This window comes from Rhinoraja longicauda, chromosome 29, assembly GCF_053455715.1.
Source record: "Rhinoraja longicauda isolate Sanriku21f chromosome 29, sRhiLon1.1, whole genome shotgun sequence".
Lineage (NCBI taxonomy): Eukaryota > Metazoa > Chordata > Chondrichthyes > Rajiformes > Arhynchobatidae > Rhinoraja > Rhinoraja longicauda.
The window spans coordinates 243,203-261,929 of record NC_135981.1 but is presented as its reverse complement, the minus strand read 5'-3'; the positions used below and the strand labels follow the sequence as shown (position 1 = coordinate 261,929).

The following is an 18,727-nucleotide window of genomic DNA, read 5'->3' as shown; positions in this document are numbered from 1 at the left end:
CCTACACAACAAACCGTTGCTCATTCTCTACACGGCCTTCAGACCCACTGCTCTAGGCGGACTCTCCCAGCGTGTAACACCTCACATTTACCGAGATTAAACTCCATCTATTTTTCAGCTGACATCCCAAGTGGTCTATCTACTGCTCAATCCTTTGACCAACTTCCTCACTACTCACAACTGCAATCCTACTAATCGGCCCACCTGTAATTTCACCAAATAGTTTATATACTTCACAAAAACAGAGGCGCAGCACTGATCCCTGCGGAATAACTGATCTCAGATCTCCTGCCAGAATAACCCCACCCCGTCCTCAGTCATCTGCGGCCAATCATATCTGTGATGTCTCCATGGATCCATGTGCCTGAATCCTCTGGATCAGGAGGGACCTTTAATAACTTTACCAAAGTCCACGCCAACTACCTGGCTCACCTCGTCAATCATCTTCGTCATTCCCTGGGAAATCAGGATCAAATTGAAATATTTAACGGATAAAGACAGGGGAGCCCATAAGTTACAATCCTGAATTCGGACAAGATCAATCTTGAAGATATGAGACAGGAACCTGCTCAAGTTGCCTTGGGCAGGTTGGGTCTGTTTCCGTGCTGTATATTTGTGAAGTAGCAGAAACCCTGAGTAAGTCCGCCCTGATCTTGTGCAGCGATCGCTGCAGAGCCGAGGATCAGGCGAACACTGCCACCGCCACAGGTGGCGCTGCGGTAGAGTTGCAGCCTTCCAGCGCCAGAGACCCGGGTTCGATCCTGACTACGGGTGCTTCAGCCACCGACCCAGCGATACCCGATAACAGAGCGCACGGGAATGAGGCAGCACGGAGCACCGTGCCTTCCGTCAGCGCCCCTTCCCCACAGTCTGTCCCCGCTCACTTCGCGTACTCACACGGACTGTTGAGCAGCCGGGAGCGGTAGCACGAGAAGGCGATGCTCTGCTCGCAATACTCGGCTGCTCGTGTGATGGCGGAGATCTCCTCCCCCGTGTTGTTGTAATACTGGATGTTCCCCACGTAGGGGCGCTCCAGGGTCGATCCCGTCACCTTGGTGTCTTGTTGCTGCAGATGGTAAACTACTGTCCACGCCCTGGCCTCTGTTAACACAGGCAGCGAGTGAGCGGCCATCTCTGCCCCCCCCCTCCCAACCCCCCCGCCCAGCGAGCCCGCCCCCCCCCGCCAGCCCGCCCCCCCCCCCCCCGCCAGCCCGCCCCCCCCGCCACCCTCCCAATCCCCCCGCCCAGCCGCCACCCTCCAATCCCCCCGCCCAGCGAGCCCGCCCCCCCCGCCAGCCCGCCCCCCCCCCCGCCACCATCCCAATCCCCCCGCCCAGCGAGCCCGCCCCCCCCGCACCCCCGCCACCCTCCCAATCCCCCCGCCCAGCGAGCCCGCCCCCCCCGCCAGCCCGCCCCCTCCGCCAGCCTCCCAATCCCCCCGCCCAGCGAGCCCGCCCCCCCCCGCCAGCCCGCCCCCCCGTCTAGCGAGCCCCCCCCCGCCACCCTCCCAAACTTCCCGCCCAGCGAGCCCGCCCCCCCCGCCAGCCCGCCCCCTCCCTCCGCCACCCCCCCCCCCCCTCCCGCCCAGCTAGCCCGACCCTCCGGCACCCCCCTGCCCTCTGCCCCCCGCCATCCCTCGCCATCCCACACCAGCCCCCCCCCCCCCCGCTTGCCGTAATTGTCCGGCTCCCACGAGCTAAGAATTCCTTCCTTTCCCAAGGAAACTTCCAATCACCTGAAGCGGACATCCAAGCGCCACCAACCCGTCCAGACCGGACACCACAAGCTTACAAACCACCCCACCCCCCACACAACCTGACTCCCATTATCCCAACACCCACTATCACACCCACCCCGTACAACAACCCCCCCTCCCCCCCGCGCGCCCCGGGCCGCGGAGTTCGGGGGTGCCAGATCGGTACTGACACTCGCAGGGACACTGCGGGCCGAGCGGCCTGTGGTTGTGCTGTACCGTACCGGAGATGCTGCAATGCACTGTGAAGGGTCTGGCCGGGCCGCTGCCGTCCGGGTCGATGGTGTAGTTTCCCGGCGTCCTGACCCCCAGTCTCCTGTAGCCGTCACACGACTCCGGGTAGAGAGCTAAGAGAACCCGGCGAGGAACGGGAATGGGAACGGGAATGGGAACGGGAATGGGAATGGGAACGGGAATGGGAACGGGAACGGGAACGGGAACGGGAACGGGAATGGGAATGGGAATGGGAATGGGAATGGGAACGGGAATGGGAACGGGAATGGGAACGGGAGGGAAATGCACCGCGTCAGAAATACTACCACACCGGCAGTAAGTGAGAACCAGCAAAGCCTCTTTATACCGTCCAGTGATACTGCAGGCCGGGACTGCCCCCCCCCCCTCCACTCCCCTACCCTCCCCTCCCCTCCCCTCCCCTCCCCCCCTGCACTCCCCTCCCCCCCTCCACTCCCCCCTCCACCCCCCCCCCCACTCCCCTCACCCCCCCTCCACTCCCCTACCCCCACCCCACCTCTGCTGAACACATCCGGCCCAGACCCCCGGGGAGCTGGTGCCACGCGCTGACCACCCCCCCCCCAACCCCCGCACCCCCCCCCCACACCGCACCCCCCGCACCCACCCCGCACGCCCCCACCCCGCACGCCCCCACCCCGCACGCACCCACCCCGCACCCACCCCGCACGCCGCACCCCGCTCCGCACCCCCGCACGCCCCCACCCCCGCACCGCACCCCTGACGAGTCCTGGTCACGGCGCTCCGTCCGCGCTGCCCCTCGGCCCACTCCACGCGCGTCACTCCTGGAGTTAATTCACTCACAATTGTGACAGGTTACTCCTTTGTAGCCGGTCCGCTCGCAGTCACACAGAAAGTTATCGGCGGTTTGCAGACAGACGCCCCCGTGCTCGCACGGGTTCGGGGTACACCTTTCAAAGATACAGACAGTCAACGCGGCCTCAACAACAAATGCCTCGCGGCGATTAACGAAAGGAGCGGGACCATAATCATCCCGCTCTACGGTCGAGTCATCCAACAAGGTCATTCGCCCCTCCGAGTCTGTGTCAGCTCTTTGTAGGAGCAATCCGTCCTACTCCCCACCCTCTCCTCCGTGGACACAATTGAATCTTCCCCTGCCCCTCCCCCCGCACCCCATTCCCCATCCCCCTCCCTCCCTCCGCACCCACCCCTCTCCTTCCCTCCCCACCTCTCCCCTTCATCCCCTCCCTCCCCACCCCCTCCCCTCCCTCCACTAGCTCTGTCGATGCCAGTTATAATTTGGATCCGTCTACCACGTCCTCTGGCCCTTCCGCTGCTCAACCTTCTCCAGTCTACGAGTGGAATAAAAGTGTTTCATCCCGGGAAATATTCACCCAGTCTCTGCCCCGTCGCCACAGGCTTCCACGCCCCAGATCCGAGCATAACACATCAACCAATAAGTGCTTCATATGTTCATCAGATCTAGTGCTTGGAATCCGCGGCCCTCTTTATAAACGTGGGATTCCCTACCTTCCCATCCCACCCCTTCAATCATTGTTAACAGTCATAATGGCTCTTCTGCCGCTCCATCCTGACATCACCACGAAGGAGAGACACGTTCCACGCTCCAAGTGTCGCCATGGTTCAGGGAATGGTAGTTTGTAAACATCTCCTTACCGGTCGGTTACTCCACACGTGTTGAACATCATCTCGGAATATCGGCCCAGTTTGCGCCTTTTGACGCGCTCCAGGTCCACGGGGTAATTGTCGATGTGGATCAGCCTCATGCAGCCGTGGAACTCGCTTGCGTTGGAGAAACAACCCGAGTTCTTCACGCTGGCTGGACACGCTGCGGAAAGCAAGCACGACATTCTTACTTCAAGATTAAATCTCCCAACTCGTCCATCCACCAAAACGCCCCATCTACATTAGTCCCACCCTCCCGCCTTTAACCCGTAACCCCCCCTGTCCATGTAGGTGTCCAAGTGTCATTTAAATGTAGTTGTTGCTTCTCTGGCAGCTTGTTCCATACACCCACCACCCTCTGTGTGAAAACGTTGCCGTCTACTCCCAACTCCTGGCCTTTTCCTAACTGCAGTTCCCTTTACTTTCAGTCTGAAGAAGGGTCGCCTACTCTTTTTCTCCAGAGATGCTGCCGGACCCGCTGTTACTACAGCACTTTGTGTCCATCTCGCTTGTCAGTATTGGAGGTATTTGGGCTTCGAGAGTGCGATCACTTGTCACGATGGACACGGGGACCAGCGACGAGGGACCGAACCGCCGATACTCACCTCCGAAGAAGTAGTTGTTTCCGGTCTCGACCCGCAGCGCCTGGTTCACCTTCACCGCCGAGTCCTCCTGTCCGTCAATGACGATCACCACAGAGTCCATGCGAGCCAATAGATTCACCGAGTGCCAGTGGCCGTCAGTCAGGTTGTAGCCTGTGACCAAGGAGATCGAGGCCCGTGACCAGTGGAGAGCGGCACTGACCCTCCCATCACCCCAAGCCCAACCACCCCTCCCTCCCTCTCCCCTCTCTCTCTCCCCCCTCCTTCACCCACCATCCCAACCCCCCTCCTCCATCCCATCCCTCCCCTCACAGCCCACCCCACTCCCACCCTCTATCCCCCTCCTTCACCCCTCTTCACCCACAACCCCACCCCTCCTCCCTCTCCCTCTCCCCCCTCCTTCACCCTCCTCTCTTCACCCACCACCCCAACCCGTCCCTCTCCATCCCCATCCCCCCCTCACCCACCTCCCTGTCCCCCTCCTCCCCATCCTCCCCCTCACACCCACCCCACTCCCTCCCAGCACCGCAACGATCTCCAGCCTCCCCCGCCATTCCCTCTCCACCCCAAGCCCCCCACGCCACCCTTCCCCCTCCCCCAACTCCCTCCCCCCCCCCTCCCCTCACCTGCGGCGAACTCCAGCCGCCGGCCGCCGCTCTGCTGCACGGTCGCGTTGATTTGGCCGCCGCTTAGCGCCAACTGCAGGGAGCCGAGGCCGCGGGAGAAGTTGGTGAAGAGGAGGAGGCCGCGGGGCGCCATCGAGCGGAAGCTGAAGTTGAGGGCGAGTTGGTGGAGCAGCGGTTGCCCCGGGAGCTGCAGGAAGCTGGCGGCCGACACGAAGGTGACGGGGGAGGCGGGCGGTCCGAGGCCCAGCGTCCGCGGGCAGTGAAAGCGCACATCGCCCTAGGGGTGGGGGGAGAACGTCAGCGGCGGCCCGGCACCCCCTCACCCCCACACAGACCACCCCACCCCTCCGCACCGTGACCCCACACCCCCGCTCACCATCACCCTGACACCGTCAGCGGCGGCCCGGGACACACACATCGCCACACAGACACCCCCTCCCCACCCCCACACCGCGACCCCCATCCCACCGAGACTCACAGAGCCCACACAGATACCCCGTGGGGGAGGGTGTGTGGTTGGGGAGGTGGGGAGGGGGGGGGGGGTGGGGGTGGGGGGGGGTTGGTGGGGGGGGGGGGGGGGGGCTGTCAGCGGCGGCCCGGGCTGACTTGCGTTTCATGACACAGTTGGACGTTCAGCTCGGAACAGTCATCGGACCGTTTCCCATCCCCTCATCCCGTGACTAAAGTCCCGTGGCTCGTTCTGCACCGGGTAACGGACCCGAGCGTTTCTTACCACGATCTGCGTCCGCGAATGGCTAGTTCTGGCCACGTCAATGACGCTGATGTTATTGTAGAAGATGTTCTCCAGACATCCTTGGAAGTTGGGCTTGTCAATCACACTTCCTCTCGCAGGCGTGAGCAGGCCGCCGAAGTGGATCTGAAACACGGGGCAGACTGAAAGCAACTGTGAATATGCCCATGGCGGGCAGAACCAGACACACACACACACACGCAGGCACGCAGACAGACAACACACAACAAACATACACACACACAGACAACACACGGACACACACGCACACACATACACACAAAGAGACACACACACACACACACACACAGGCCAGGGCGGACAGAGCCGGACACACGGACGCACTGCACGCTGCACAGGCGATGTACTTTGTACGCGGGTTACAGGAATGGATCTGCAGTTAAGGTCCTGTGATCTGCACCAGTCCCCACCGAGCGCGGTCCTCGGTTGCTCACACACACACACACGCACGCACACACACGGCACACACACGGGCACACACACGGGCACACACACGGGCACGCACACACACACACGGGCACACACACGGGCACACACACGGGCACACACACACACACACACACACACACACCGGGCCTGCATCAGGCGAGGGGGAGGCCACAAAACTGACACAATATTGAAATTCAGTTTTTAAACAGGTTGAATCTTTACTGAGAAAGGGGTCATGCGGATAGGATAATTTTCCACCACTCACCGCCGAATCAAGGTCCAGGTAATCAAAGTCGCCGTTGGTGTGGAAGCGCTCGGTGTGGCCGTCCAGCGTGAGGTTGACGTGCTGCCCGTAGCGTTCGATGTGAACCATGTGCCAGTGTTGGTCATCCAGCAGGTTGCCCAGAGTGATCGTAGTGTCGCCCGTCACCGTGTGCACTGTGCTGCTGCCTGCACACAGAGTCCACGTTACACACACAACACGCTGCGCCCTTTATCCTGCATCTGTCCGCAGTGGGTGGCTCGATTGTAATCATGTACGGTCTTTCCGCTGACTGTATAGCACGCAACAAAAAGCTTTTCACTGGACCTCGGTACACGTGGCAATAAACTAAACTAAACTTAAACTAAACTAAACCGTGCAGCCGGGGATGGGGACTGTAACGCGCCGTGTTCCTGGTGCGACCATGGACTTGCAGTGAGCAACGCGCTCGGATAGAATCTTAGAGTCACAGAGATACAGCGTGGAAACAGGCCACACTCGCCCACACCGGCCAACATGTTCCAGCTACACTAGTCCCACCTGCCCGCGTTTGGCCCATATCCCTCCAAACCTGTCCTATCCTAGTACCTGTCTAAATGTTTCTTAAAAGTTGGGATAGTCCCAGCCTCAACTACCTCCTCTGACAGCTTGTTCCATACACCGACCACCCTTTGTGTGAAAAAGTTACCCCTCAGATTCCAATTAAATATTTTGCCCTTCACCTTAAACCTGTGTCCTCTGGTCCTCAATTCCCCTACTCTGGGCAAGAGACTCTGCATCTACCCGATCTATTCCTCTCATGATTTTATACACCTCAATAAGATCACTCCTCATCCTCCTGCGCTCCAAGGAATAGAGTCCCAGCCTACTCAACCTCTCCTGTAGCTCACACCCTTTAGTCCTGGCAACATCCTCGTAAATCTTCTCTGTAACCTTTCCAGCTTGACAACACCTTTCCTATAACATGGTGCCCAGAAGTGAACACAATGTGCGTTTACAGTACACAGTTACAAGTGCAGAGCCCGGAGACTGCGCTTTAGGTGCGGTGGTGATAGCGAATAAATACCTAGGTTAACGTGAAAGAGAAGCCGTGCTTGCACCAGCTCCACGGTGATGTGATCTCCGTGCTCGCCCTCACTGTGCATTAGTAGTCCCTCCTCAGCCCACGTCTTGAAGTTGAACGAGATAGAGTCAAAGAGTGTTCGCGTATTCCACTCTTGGAACCGGTAGCTCAGAGAACTGTTCCCGTCGAAGGAGACCATGTCAGAATCTACACAACGCACACACGTTCTCAACGTTAAAAGCAACAGAATCATGAACGATTGATTCACGTCAATGAATGGACCGTCCGTGGGAAAAAGGAAGGGGGGGGAGGTGGGGGAGATAAAGGAAAATACGGGCAAAAAAGAAGATGGTGGCAGACACAAATGAAAAGAACGCAGCATTAAAAGGCAAGACGGAAATGGGAGAGAAAAAAAACTGCCATTGGTGCAAGAAACAAAGGGAGAGAAAATGGTGGGAAACGTACAGAGAAGATTCAGGCAAAAACAACGCTGGACAAAAGGACACAAAATCCTGGAGTAACTCAGCGGGTCAGACAGCATCTGTGGAGAACATGGATAGGTGACGTTTCACAGAGTGCTGGAGTAACTCAGCGGGTCAGGCAACATCTGTGGAGAACATGGATAGGTGACGTTTCACAGAGTGCTGGAGTAACTCAGCGGGTCAGGCAGCATCTCTGGGCAGAAGGACTGGGTGAAGTTTCGGGCCGAGACCCTTCAGACTTGAAGACCCTTCAGACTTCAGTCTATCTCCGGTGTAAACCAGCACATGTCCCTGACCCTGCAGTTGCTCGTTTCATCACTGGGACAGGAGGGAGTCCAGAACCAGAGGCCACAGTTTAAGAATAAGGGGTAGGCCATTTAGAACGGAGATGAGGAAAATCTTTTTCACTCAGAGAGTTGTAATTCTGTGGAATTCTCTGCCTCAGAAGGCAATGGAGGCCAATTCTCTAGATGCTTTCAAGAGAGAGCTAGATAGAGCTCTTTACGATAGCGGAGTCAGTGGGTATGGGGAGAAGGCAGGAACGGGGTACTGATTGTGAATGATCAGCCACGATCACATTGAATGGCGGTGCTGGCTCGAAGGGCCGAATGGCCTCCTCCTGCACCTATTGTCTATTGTCTATTATTGAGAGGAAAGCAACGAAAGAAAAAAATGAAACGCGTTGCTGAAAGACAAGCTGTGGTCGGGCGGGGAAATGAGCGCAGCGGGGGAGAGACGCCGGGCAATAAGGAGGCGAGGCGGAGAAAAAAGGGAAATCTGGGGCAAATAGGAAATGTGATCAATGATAAGTTATTGGCCACTTCAAATTATGTCAGCTTTCATTGTGATCCCGGCTGGCCCACGTCCCCCAGAGTCTCTCCCTCACTTGATGCGTCTTTCCCAGAAACAGCACCTACTTCCAACACAGCCCGTCACAGACGCTGCAGCGAACTCCGGTACCCGCCATCTGAGTGAAAAACTCTCATCTCTGCCTGAACTCTTTGCCGTATCCACTCCCCCCTCTAACCCCACTCCCTCCACCCTCCCATCTCCACTCCACCCCCCTCTCCATCCTCCTCCTCCACCTCTCCCCCTCCCTCTCCGCCCCCCTCCACCCCCTCCTCCCCTCCCCCTCCACTCCTGCACTCCCACCCCTCTCCGCTCCACACCCCTCCATCCCCCTCTCCTCCCCCCCGCTCCGCCCCTCCCCATCCACCCCTCCACCCCCTCCCCATCCACTCCCCCCCCTCCACCCCCCCCCCTCCTCCCCCTCCTCACACCACCCATTCTCCACTTGCCGTAGGGGCAGCCGTACACTTCCACCCTGAGGCCGACGTATCGCCGCGGCCGCCAACTGATGACCACGAAGCGGACGAATCGCGCCAACACCGGGCGCCACAGGTCGTGCCGGACCTCGCTGTCCGCGTCCCGGTTCCCGGAGAACGTCTGCAACATAGGAGCGCCGCGGTCACCCTCCGGGGGGAGGAGGCGGTGGGAGGGGGGGGTTAGGGAGAGGGTGGAGGGGGGAGTAGGAGGGTGAGTTGGAAGGAGGCATGAATATGGGGGGGGGGGGGATGAGTGACCCAGACGGAGGGGAGTGTGGCCTGGGGGGGGGGGGCATGGGGGGGGACGTGAGGTCAGTGTGGGGGCGGGTACTCACCCAGTTGTGGCCCAGCTGGTAGAAGGGCTGCCAGCTGTGGCCGTAGTCACTGTAGAGGAGGAGGTAGCGGGTCACCCAGTCGCGGGAATTATAGGTGCCCTGGGTCGCCACCGCCGTCACCATCGACCTCTGCCATAGGTCCACCTGCAGCCAGGGGAGGCAGTCGGACATATACGACGACCACCCCCCTCCCCCTGAAACACAGGGAGGGTCAGTGCTCCGGACTCTGCCTCCCCCTCCCCCAATCCCCATACCCCCTCCCCCCATCCCCAACCCCACCTCCCCTCCCCCTCCCCCATCCTCATACCCCCTCCCCCTCCCCCTCCCCCTCCCCCCCATCCCCATGAAACACAGGAACAGTCGATGCTGGCCGAACAACACCCCACCCCATATTCATCCCTGACCCCCCCATTCCCCTTGCCCCCTCAACCCCGAACCCCATTCATCTCTGACCCCCCCCATTCCCCTTGCCCCCTCAACCCCGAACCCCATTCATCCCTGACCCCCCCCCCCAATGTTCCCCTCTGACTCCCCCCCATATTCCCCCTTGAACCCCGCCATCCCCCTTCCCAGGTGGGCTCTCACCGTGCAGACGGGCGTACCCGGGCGAGTACGAGATGGAGGAGTACGAGGAGGCGGTGAAGGCGCTGGAGAACTGCGGCGTGGCCAGGCTCTGGTTACACCTGGCGGCGGCCAGATTCCCCGGGAACAGACTCTCTGGTCGCGGGCTCCCTGCGGACAAGCCCATCAGTGACTATTCCACATCCGCATCTCAGCTCCCCCACCCCACCCCCACATCTCATATCCCCCACCCTACCCCCACATCTCATATCCCCCACATCTGATATCCCCCACCCCATCCCCACATCTCAGCTCCGCCACCTCCACCCCACTCCAACCCGCCCAGACCCCCACCCCCTCCTTTACCCCTCCCCATCCACACCGCTACCCCCACCCAGAAAGTGTCAGTAACTGCTCACCACCCCCACGTCACCCCTCACCCCCACCCCCTCACTGTTACCCATCTCCACACCCACCGTCAGTGACCCACACTCCCACCACCCCCGCCCCCCCACCTCCCTAGGGGCAGGCACCTCAGTGACTGCTCACCATCCCGACATCGCTTACACCACCCTCCACACCACAACCTCCCCCGCTGTCTGTGTCTTCCTCACCCCTCCACACCACCACCCACCCCATGAGCCCATATCCTCCCCCACCCGTCAGTATTAGGGGATACTCAGACTGACCAGCAGTCTGAGGAAGGTCCCGGCCAGAAACATCACCCATCCCGTTTCTCCAGAGACGCTATCTGGCTCGGAGTTACCCCAGCATTCTGCTTATAGTAGACTTGATGGACTCCTAGATAATTTCTAGAAGTAGAATTGGAGCATCAGGTCTACTCTGCCATTCACTCATGGCTGATCTATCTTTACCTCACAACCTCATTCTCAAGCCCTTCTCCCCATAACCCCTGACACCCGTATTAATCAAGAATCTGTCAATCTCCACCTTAAAATTACCCATTGACCTGGCCTCCACAGCCATCTGTGGCAATGAATTCCACTCTCACCACTCACTGACTAAATAAATTCCTCCTTATCTCCTTTTAAAGGTACATTATTTTCTTCTAAGGCAATGGCCTCTGGTCCTAGAATCTGTTACTAGTGGAAATATCTTCACCATATTCACCTTATCCAGGCTTTTCAATATTCGGTAAGATTCAATGAGGTCCCTCCTCATCCTTCTAAACTTCACAGAGTACAGGCCCAGTGCCTTCAAAAGCTCTTCATATGTTAAACAATCATTCCTGGAATCATTCTCGTAAATCTCCTCTGGATCCTCTCTAACGCAAGCACATCCTTTGTCAGATGGAGGGCCCAAAACTGCTCACAATACAACAAATGCAGTCTGACCAGTGCCTTATAAAGCACTATCAGCATTACCAGCTCTCACTCTATCTTCCTGTCTCCACCTATATCCTTCCTTTGTCCCGCCCCCTGACATCAGTCTGAAGAAGGGTCTCGACCCGAAACGCCACCCATCCCTTCTCTCCTGAGATGCTGCCTGACCTGCTGAGTTACTCCAGCATTTTGTGAAATAAATACCTTCAGCATTACATCTCTGTTTTAGTATTCTAGCCCTCTCAAAATAAATGATAGCATTGCATTTACCTTCTTCACTGTCGATTCGACTTGCAGATTAACATTTTGGGAATATAAGAAAATAACTGCAGATGCTGGTACAAATCGATTTATTCACAAAATGCTGGAGTAACTCAGCAGGTCAGGCAGCATCTCGGGAGATCTGAAGAAAGGTCTCGACCCGAAACGTCACCCATTCCTTCTCTCCCGAGATGCTGCCTGACCTGCTGAGTTACTCCAGCATTTTGTGAATAAAACATTTTGGGAATCCTGCACCAGTACTCCCAAGTCACTTTGCACATTCGATTTCTAGATTATCTCCCCATTTAGAAAACAAAAATCATAGAATATAAGTGCAGGAGGAGGACATTTGGGCCTTCGAGACAGCACCACCATTCATTGTGATCATGGCTGATCATCCACAATCAGTAACCTGTGCCTGCCTTCTCCCCATATTCCTTGATTCGCTATCCCTAGAGTTCTATCTAATGTTCTACGCCTTTATTCCTATTACTAACATGCATGACCACACTTTGCTACACTATATTCCATCTGCCATTTCTCAGCCCACTATCCAAACCTGTCCAAGTCCATCTGCTGCGGCCCTGCTTTCTCGACACTACCTGCTCCTCCACCTATCTTCGTATCTGCAAACTTGGCCACAAAGTCTTCAATTCCCTCGTCCATATCATTTTTATACGCCGTGAAGAGTATCGGCCCCAACACCGACCCCTCCGCATCTCTGCTAGTCATTGGCAGCCACCCAGAAAAAGTCCCCTTTATTGCCACTCTTTGTCATCTACCATCTGCTATCCATGTCAGTATCTGTCCTCTGATACAATGGGCTCTAATCTTCTTTAGCAGTCTCGTGTGCAGCATCTTGTCAAAGGCTTTCTGAAAGTCTAGGTAAACAACATCAACTGTCTGTCCTGCAATGTACTTCCTCAAATAATTCCAACAGGTTTGTCAGGCAAGATCTCCCTTTCACAGAACCTATTTTATTGTGTGCTTCTAAGTACTCAAAAACTCGTCCTTTGTAATAGGCTCTAAAATCTAACCAACTACTAAAGTCAGGCTAACCGGCCTGTAGTTTCCACTCTTCTGCTTCACTCCCTTCTTGAACACCAGACTAATATTTACAATTTTCCAATCGTCTGGAACCACCGCTGACTCCAGTGATCCTTGAAAGTCACAATTAATGTCTCCACAATCTCAAAAGCCACCTCTTTCAGAACCCAGATTCCATCCAGTCCGGGTGACATCCACCTTCAGACCTTGCAGCTTCCCAAGCACCTTCTCCTCAGTGGTGGCCACTCTAACCTCTGCCCCCTGACTCCCTGACTCTCTATCTTCTGCAGCTCTCAAGATCATGAGAGAAATGAATAAGGATGGTCCGTAAGTTAAGGCTCTGAACATGAGTACGTTCGTAAAGTGACACAGGAGAATTGGAACAGGCAGGTAGATCCACAGGCTTAGGAAGTTCAGCACGTCCCCAACAACTCCATCCAAAACCACAAGAAATTGCAGGGAGTTGTGGACACAGCCGCGACCATCACGCATACCATCCTCCCTTCCCTGGAATCATCAAAACCCAACTGTTGATGGCACACAAACAAATGTTCAAACTCAGAGGATGCAGTGCCTGCATGTTGGGGCATTAGGGTTAGGATTCCCACTTACGTTCCCACTTTCCAACATGGGCCCCTGACAACGCCAGCCCACTTATCCGCACAACCCTCATTCCAGGCCAATCCGCTGAGGTTTATCGCCATGGACACACACTGCTGATCTCTGCCACTAAGGCCTCCACTAACACACCAACGTTTCTACTTCCTTAGAAGGCTTAGGAATTTCAGCATGCCTCGAACAACCCTCACCGATTTCAACAGATGTGCCGTAGAAAGCATCTTATCGGGAAGCATTACATCCTGGGTTCGGGAACAGCTCCATCCAAGACCACAGAAGTTGTAGAGTTGTCAACGCAGCATCCTCCTGCACTCCAAGGAACAGAGTCCCAACCTACTCAACCTCTCCCTATCGCTGAGACCCTCTAGTCCTGGCAATATGGGACCCCTATTATTTACAATATATATTAACGATTTAGACGAGGGAATTAAATGTAATATCTCCACGTTTGCGGATTACACAAAGCTGTGTGGCAGTGTGAGCTACGAGGAGGATGCTATGAGCCTGCAGGGTGACTTGGATAGGTTGGGTGAGTGGGCAGATGCATGGCAGATGCAGTATAGTGTGGATAAATGTGAGGTTATCCACTTTGGTGGCAAGAACAGGAAGGCAGATTATTATCTGAATGGTAGGTAGACACATAATGCTGGAGTAACTCAGCGGAACAGGCAGTATCTCTGGGGAGAAGGAATGGGTGACGTTTCGGGTTGAGATCCTTCTTCAGAAAATCTGAATGGTGTCAGATTAGGAAAAGGGGAGGTTCAACGAGACCTGGGTGTTCTTGTATATCAGTCACTGAAAGTAAGCATGCAGGTACAGCAGGCAGTGAAGAAAGCTAATGGCATGTTGGCCTTTATTGCGAGAGGTTTTTAGTTTAGGAGCAAGGAGGTCCTATTGCAATTATACAGGGCCCTGGTGAGGCCACACCTGGAGTATTGTGTGCAGTTTTGGTCTCCTAATTTGAGGAAGGGCATTCTTGCTTTTGAGGGAGTGCAGCGTAGGTTCACTAGGTTAATTCCTGGGATGGCGGGTCTGACACATGAGGAAAGAATGGGTCGATTGGGCTTGTATGCACTGGAATTTAGAAGGATGAGGGGATCTTATAGAAACATATACAATTCTTAAAGGATTGGACAGGCGAGATGCAGGAAAAAGGTTTATGATGTTGGGGGAGTCCAGAACCAGGGGTCGCAGTTTAAGAATAAGGGTTCGGCCATTTAGGACTGAGATGAGGAAAAACCTCTTCACCCAGAGAGTTGTGAATCTATGGAATTCACTGCCACAGACGACAGTGGAGGCCAATTCGCTGAAGGTTTCAGAGTTAGATTTAGCTCTTAGGGCTAATGGAATCAAGGGATATGGGGAAAAAGGAGGTACAGGGTACTGATTTAGGTTGATCAGTCATGATCACGGTGAATGGCGGTGCTGGCTTAAAGGGCCGCATGGCCCACGCCTGCATATATTTTCTATGTTTCTATGTTTTGAATATCCTCATGAATCTTCTCTGTACCCTTTCCAGCTAGACAACATATTTCCGTTAACATGGTACACAACAGAACACAATACCGTGAATGCAGCCTCACCAATGTCTTATACAACAGCAACATGACCTCCCAACTTCTATACTCAATACTCTAACCGATGTTGCCTATATGCCAAACACCTGATCTACCTGCAACTCCACCCTCAAGGAACCATGCACCTGCACTCCAAGATCCCTCTGCTCCTCAGAGCCATACCATTCACCGAACCCTGAGGCACACCACTAGTCACAGGCCTCCAATCCGAGAAGCAACCTTCCACCATCGCCCTCTGCTTCTTTCCATGAAACTAATTTTCTATCCATTCAGCTATCTCTCCTTGGATCCCACGTGATCTAACCTTCCAGAGCAGCCTACCATGCGGAACCTTGTTGAATGCTTTGCTGAAGTCCAAAAAACAACATCTACAGCTCTGCCCTCATCGACCTTCTTGGTCACGTCTTCAAAAAACTCAATCAAATTTGTGAGACGCGACCTCCCACGTACAAAACCATGTTGACTGCCCTTAATCGGTACGGTAGCGCAGCGGTAGAGTTGCTGCTTTACAGCGAATGCAGCGCCGGAGACTCAGGTTCGATCCTGACTACGGGTGCTGCACTGTAAGGAGTTTGTACGTTCTCCACGTGACCTGCGTGGGTTTTCTCCGAGATCTTCGGTTTCCTCCCACACTCCAAAGACGTACAGGTATGTAGGTTAATTGGCTGGGTAAATGTAAAAATTGTCCCTAGTGGGTGTAGGATAGTGTTAATGTACGGGGATCGCTGGGCGGTACGGACTTGGAGGGCCGAAAAGGCCTGTTTCCGGCTGTATATATATGATATGATATGATGATAATCAGCCCTTGTCCGTCTAAATGCCTGTATAATCTATCCCTCAGAATACTCTCTTTAAACTTTGCAACCACAGATGTTAAGCTCACATAGTTCCCAGCATTTTCCCTGCAGCCCTTCTTGAAAAGAGGCACAACATTTGCCACCCTCCTTTATGAGATGACTCATAAATTTCAACCAGGGCTCCCGCAATTTCTTCTCTAGTTTCCCACAATGCCCTCGGATATATCTGACCAGGCCCTGGGAATCTGTTTACCTACATAAACGATAGTACCTTGAGCATCTCTTCGACCATAACATAGACTGCCTCAAGTTCCTCCATCCTCCTATCTTTCTCCTCGGTAAATACAGGGGCGAAATGCTCATTGAGGACCTTGCCCATCTCCTGCGGCTCCACACAGAATTGTCTACTTTGATTCCCGAGGGGCCCACTTTCTTTCTCTAGTTATCGTTTTCCCCAAAACTAAACTAAACTACTAAACTAAATTAAATTAAACCATCTTGATTTCTCCTGAGATGCCGGATGCTGGAACCGGAGCCAATCTCCACCCAATCTATTTGGTGCAGGTGGTGTCAGCAGCTCTAGGCACGTGGACAACTAGAGGCCCAACAACAGATAAAGTCTCTTCACCTTCTCAGCTACACAACGATGAGTCACAGGTCCTTCGGCCCAACTTGCCCACGCCAATCAACATGCTCCATCTAACCCCGTCCCAATTGCCTGCGTTTACCCCATAATCCCTCTAAACCAGCTCTATCCATGTTCCGATCTAACTGCTTCTTAAACGTTGCCTCAACTACCTCCTTTCATTCCATACACCCACCACCGTTTGCGTGGAAAAATTACCCCTCAGATTCCTACAAGATCTTTCTCACTTCACCTTAAACCTATGTCCTTTGGTTCTCGACCCCCCCTACTCTGGGTAAGGGACTCTGTGCATCGACATATCCATTCCTCTCATGATCTTTTCCACCTCAATAAGGTCACCCCTCATCCTCCTGCGCTCAAAGGAATAGAGACCCAGCCTACTCAACCTCTCCCTGTAGCTCACACCCACAAGGCCTGACAACATCTTTGTAAATCTCCTCTGTACCCTTTCCAGCTTGAAAACATCTTTCCCACAACATGGTGCACAAAACTGAACACAATACTCTAAATGCGGACTCACCGACATATTATACATGAGTGGCAGAGATGGGACCGATAACCGGGGGTATTAAAAATGAGAAAGACAATGCGAGGGAGAACCTCTTCACCCAGGGCCGGTGGGCTGGGGAGGGGAGCGGAGGGAGAACCGCCCGAATGAGCTGCATGGATGGGATGGAAGTGAAGGGCAGGGCCGAATATCCGCAGCGAAGCAGTGCGGGCATCAGGCGCCGGGTCACCCGCAAGGAGCTGCGGCTTCTGAACCGCTCCCGGCTCATGAGGGCAGCGACTGCAGCAGATTGTCGGCTCCGCCGGTGGGACTCGCCAACGGGAACCGGGCACCCGACCGGCCGAGCCCGGCCCCTGCAGCGGGAATGGGACAGCGCAAGTGCCCGATGTCCGGAGCCCGATGTCCAGTGTCCGCCCTTGCCCCGCCGACTCTCGCCCCGTCACTTACCGGCTACGCGGGAGATGGCGGTAAGGAGGAGGCACAATGCGGCGGGGCTGCCCGGAGACATGGCTGCGGCTGCGGCTGCGGCTGCGGCTGCGGCTCCGGCTCCAGCTCGGGCTCCGCGGGCTCAGCCTCGGCTCAAGCTTCTGCAGCGTTGCCGCAGTCCTCGCTCCGCCCGGGAAGGGATGCCGCAGTCGGTGACGTGAGATCTCCACACCCAGGGGTTGGGTCTACGGGAACCGCCCCAACACGCAGGCGCTGCGTCCTCTGATGTTAAACAGTCACCTGCCACAGTGATCCGCAAACTGCAACACTGATCCTCAAACTAACACTGATCCGCAAACTAACACTGATCCGCGGGCCGTGTTGGTGATCAATGATCTACAAAATCAATCACCGATATAACGGTGGGCAGCGCTTTGCAGCAGTGATCTACTCTCAGCTCTGTAATAGTGAACAGCCATGTGCACTAGTGATCAGCTCTGCAATAGTGAACAGCAACCTACACTAGTGATCAGCTCTGTAATAGTGAACAGCCATGTGCACTAATGGTCAGCTCTGCAATAGTGAACAGCCATCTACATTAGTGATCAGCACTGTAATAGTGAACGGCGACTAACACGAGTGGTCAGCTCTGTAATAATAGCAGCCTCACGCGTGGCACCTTATCAAAGGCCTTCGGAAAATCCAAGTAAACAACATCCGCTAAAGAAGGGTCCCCAACCTAAACGTCACCTATCCATGTTCTCCACAGATGCTGCCTGACCCGCAGAGTTACTCCAGCACTTTGTGTCCTTTTGTGTAAACCAGAATCTGCAGTTCTTTGTTTCTGCCTATCCATCGACTCACCTTTGTCTATCCTGCTTGTTACTTCCGCAAACAATGGCAACAGATTTGTCAGGCAAGATCTCCCATTAACAAACCATGCTGACTTCTGCCTATTTTATAATGTGCTTCCAAGTCACCCGAAACCTCATCATTTGATAATGGACTAAAATTGTGCCCACCACTGAAATCAGGTTTAATTTTTTCATTTTCCTCGCTCTGTTAAAGAGTGGAGCCCCCCCCCCCCGTACCTCGCCCCCCCCCCCGTACCTCGCCCCCCCCCTGTACCTCGCCCCCCCCGTACCTCGCCCCCCCTGTACCTCACCCGCCCCCCCCGTACCTCACCCGCCCCCCCTGTACCTCGCCTCCCCATACCTCACCCGCCCCCCCTGTACCTCACCCCCTGTACCTCACCCCCCCTGTACCTCACCCGCCCCCCCACTGTACCTCACCCCCCCTGTACCTCCCCCCATGTACCTCACCCGCCCCCCCTGTACTTCACCCGCCCCCCCTGTACCTCACCCCCCCTGTACCTCCCCCCATGTACCTCACCCGCCC

At 55.4% G+C, this 18,727-nt stretch overlaps 1 protein-coding gene across 1 annotated transcript; it reads right to left on the bottom strand.

Annotated features, from left to right (window-relative positions):
- Positions 1-880: 880 nt before the first annotated feature.
- On the bottom strand, positions 881-17,513 carry cntnap1 (contactin associated protein 1). The gene is made up of 13 exons (XM_078424420.1): positions 17,351-17,513; positions 10,131-10,277; positions 9,546-9,739; positions 9,184-9,331; positions 7,407-7,610; positions 6,344-6,528; positions 5,611-5,754; positions 4,878-5,154; positions 4,255-4,404; positions 3,641-3,812; positions 2,807-2,913; positions 1,978-2,100; positions 881-1,101 (listed from the first exon to the last, which is right to left on the bottom strand). Exons 1-13 carry the CDS (start codon positions 17,409-17,411, stop codon positions 881-883), a joined length of 2,133 nt encoding a protein of 710 aa, XP_078280546.1. The 5' UTR covers positions 17,412-17,513.
- Between the last annotated feature and the right edge of the window lie 1,214 nt (positions 17,514-18,727).

What these genes read in the sequence shown, in the direction of transcription:
- cntnap1 (XM_078424420.1), bottom strand. Translation starts at nt 17,411, where the DNA reads ATGTCTCCGGGCAGCCCCGCCGCATTGTGCCTCCTCCTTACCGCCATC. An exon ending in AGGAGTAACCTGTCACAATT is followed by an intron (nt 2,101 to 2,806) that starts GTGAGTGAATTA and finishes GGGTTCTCTTAG; the next exon opens with CTCTCTACCCGGAGTCGTGT. An exon ending in AGTGCATTGCAGCATCTCCG is followed by an intron (nt 1,102 to 1,977) that starts GTACGGTACAGC and finishes CTGTGTTAACAG; the next exon opens with AGGCCAGGGCGTGGACAGTA.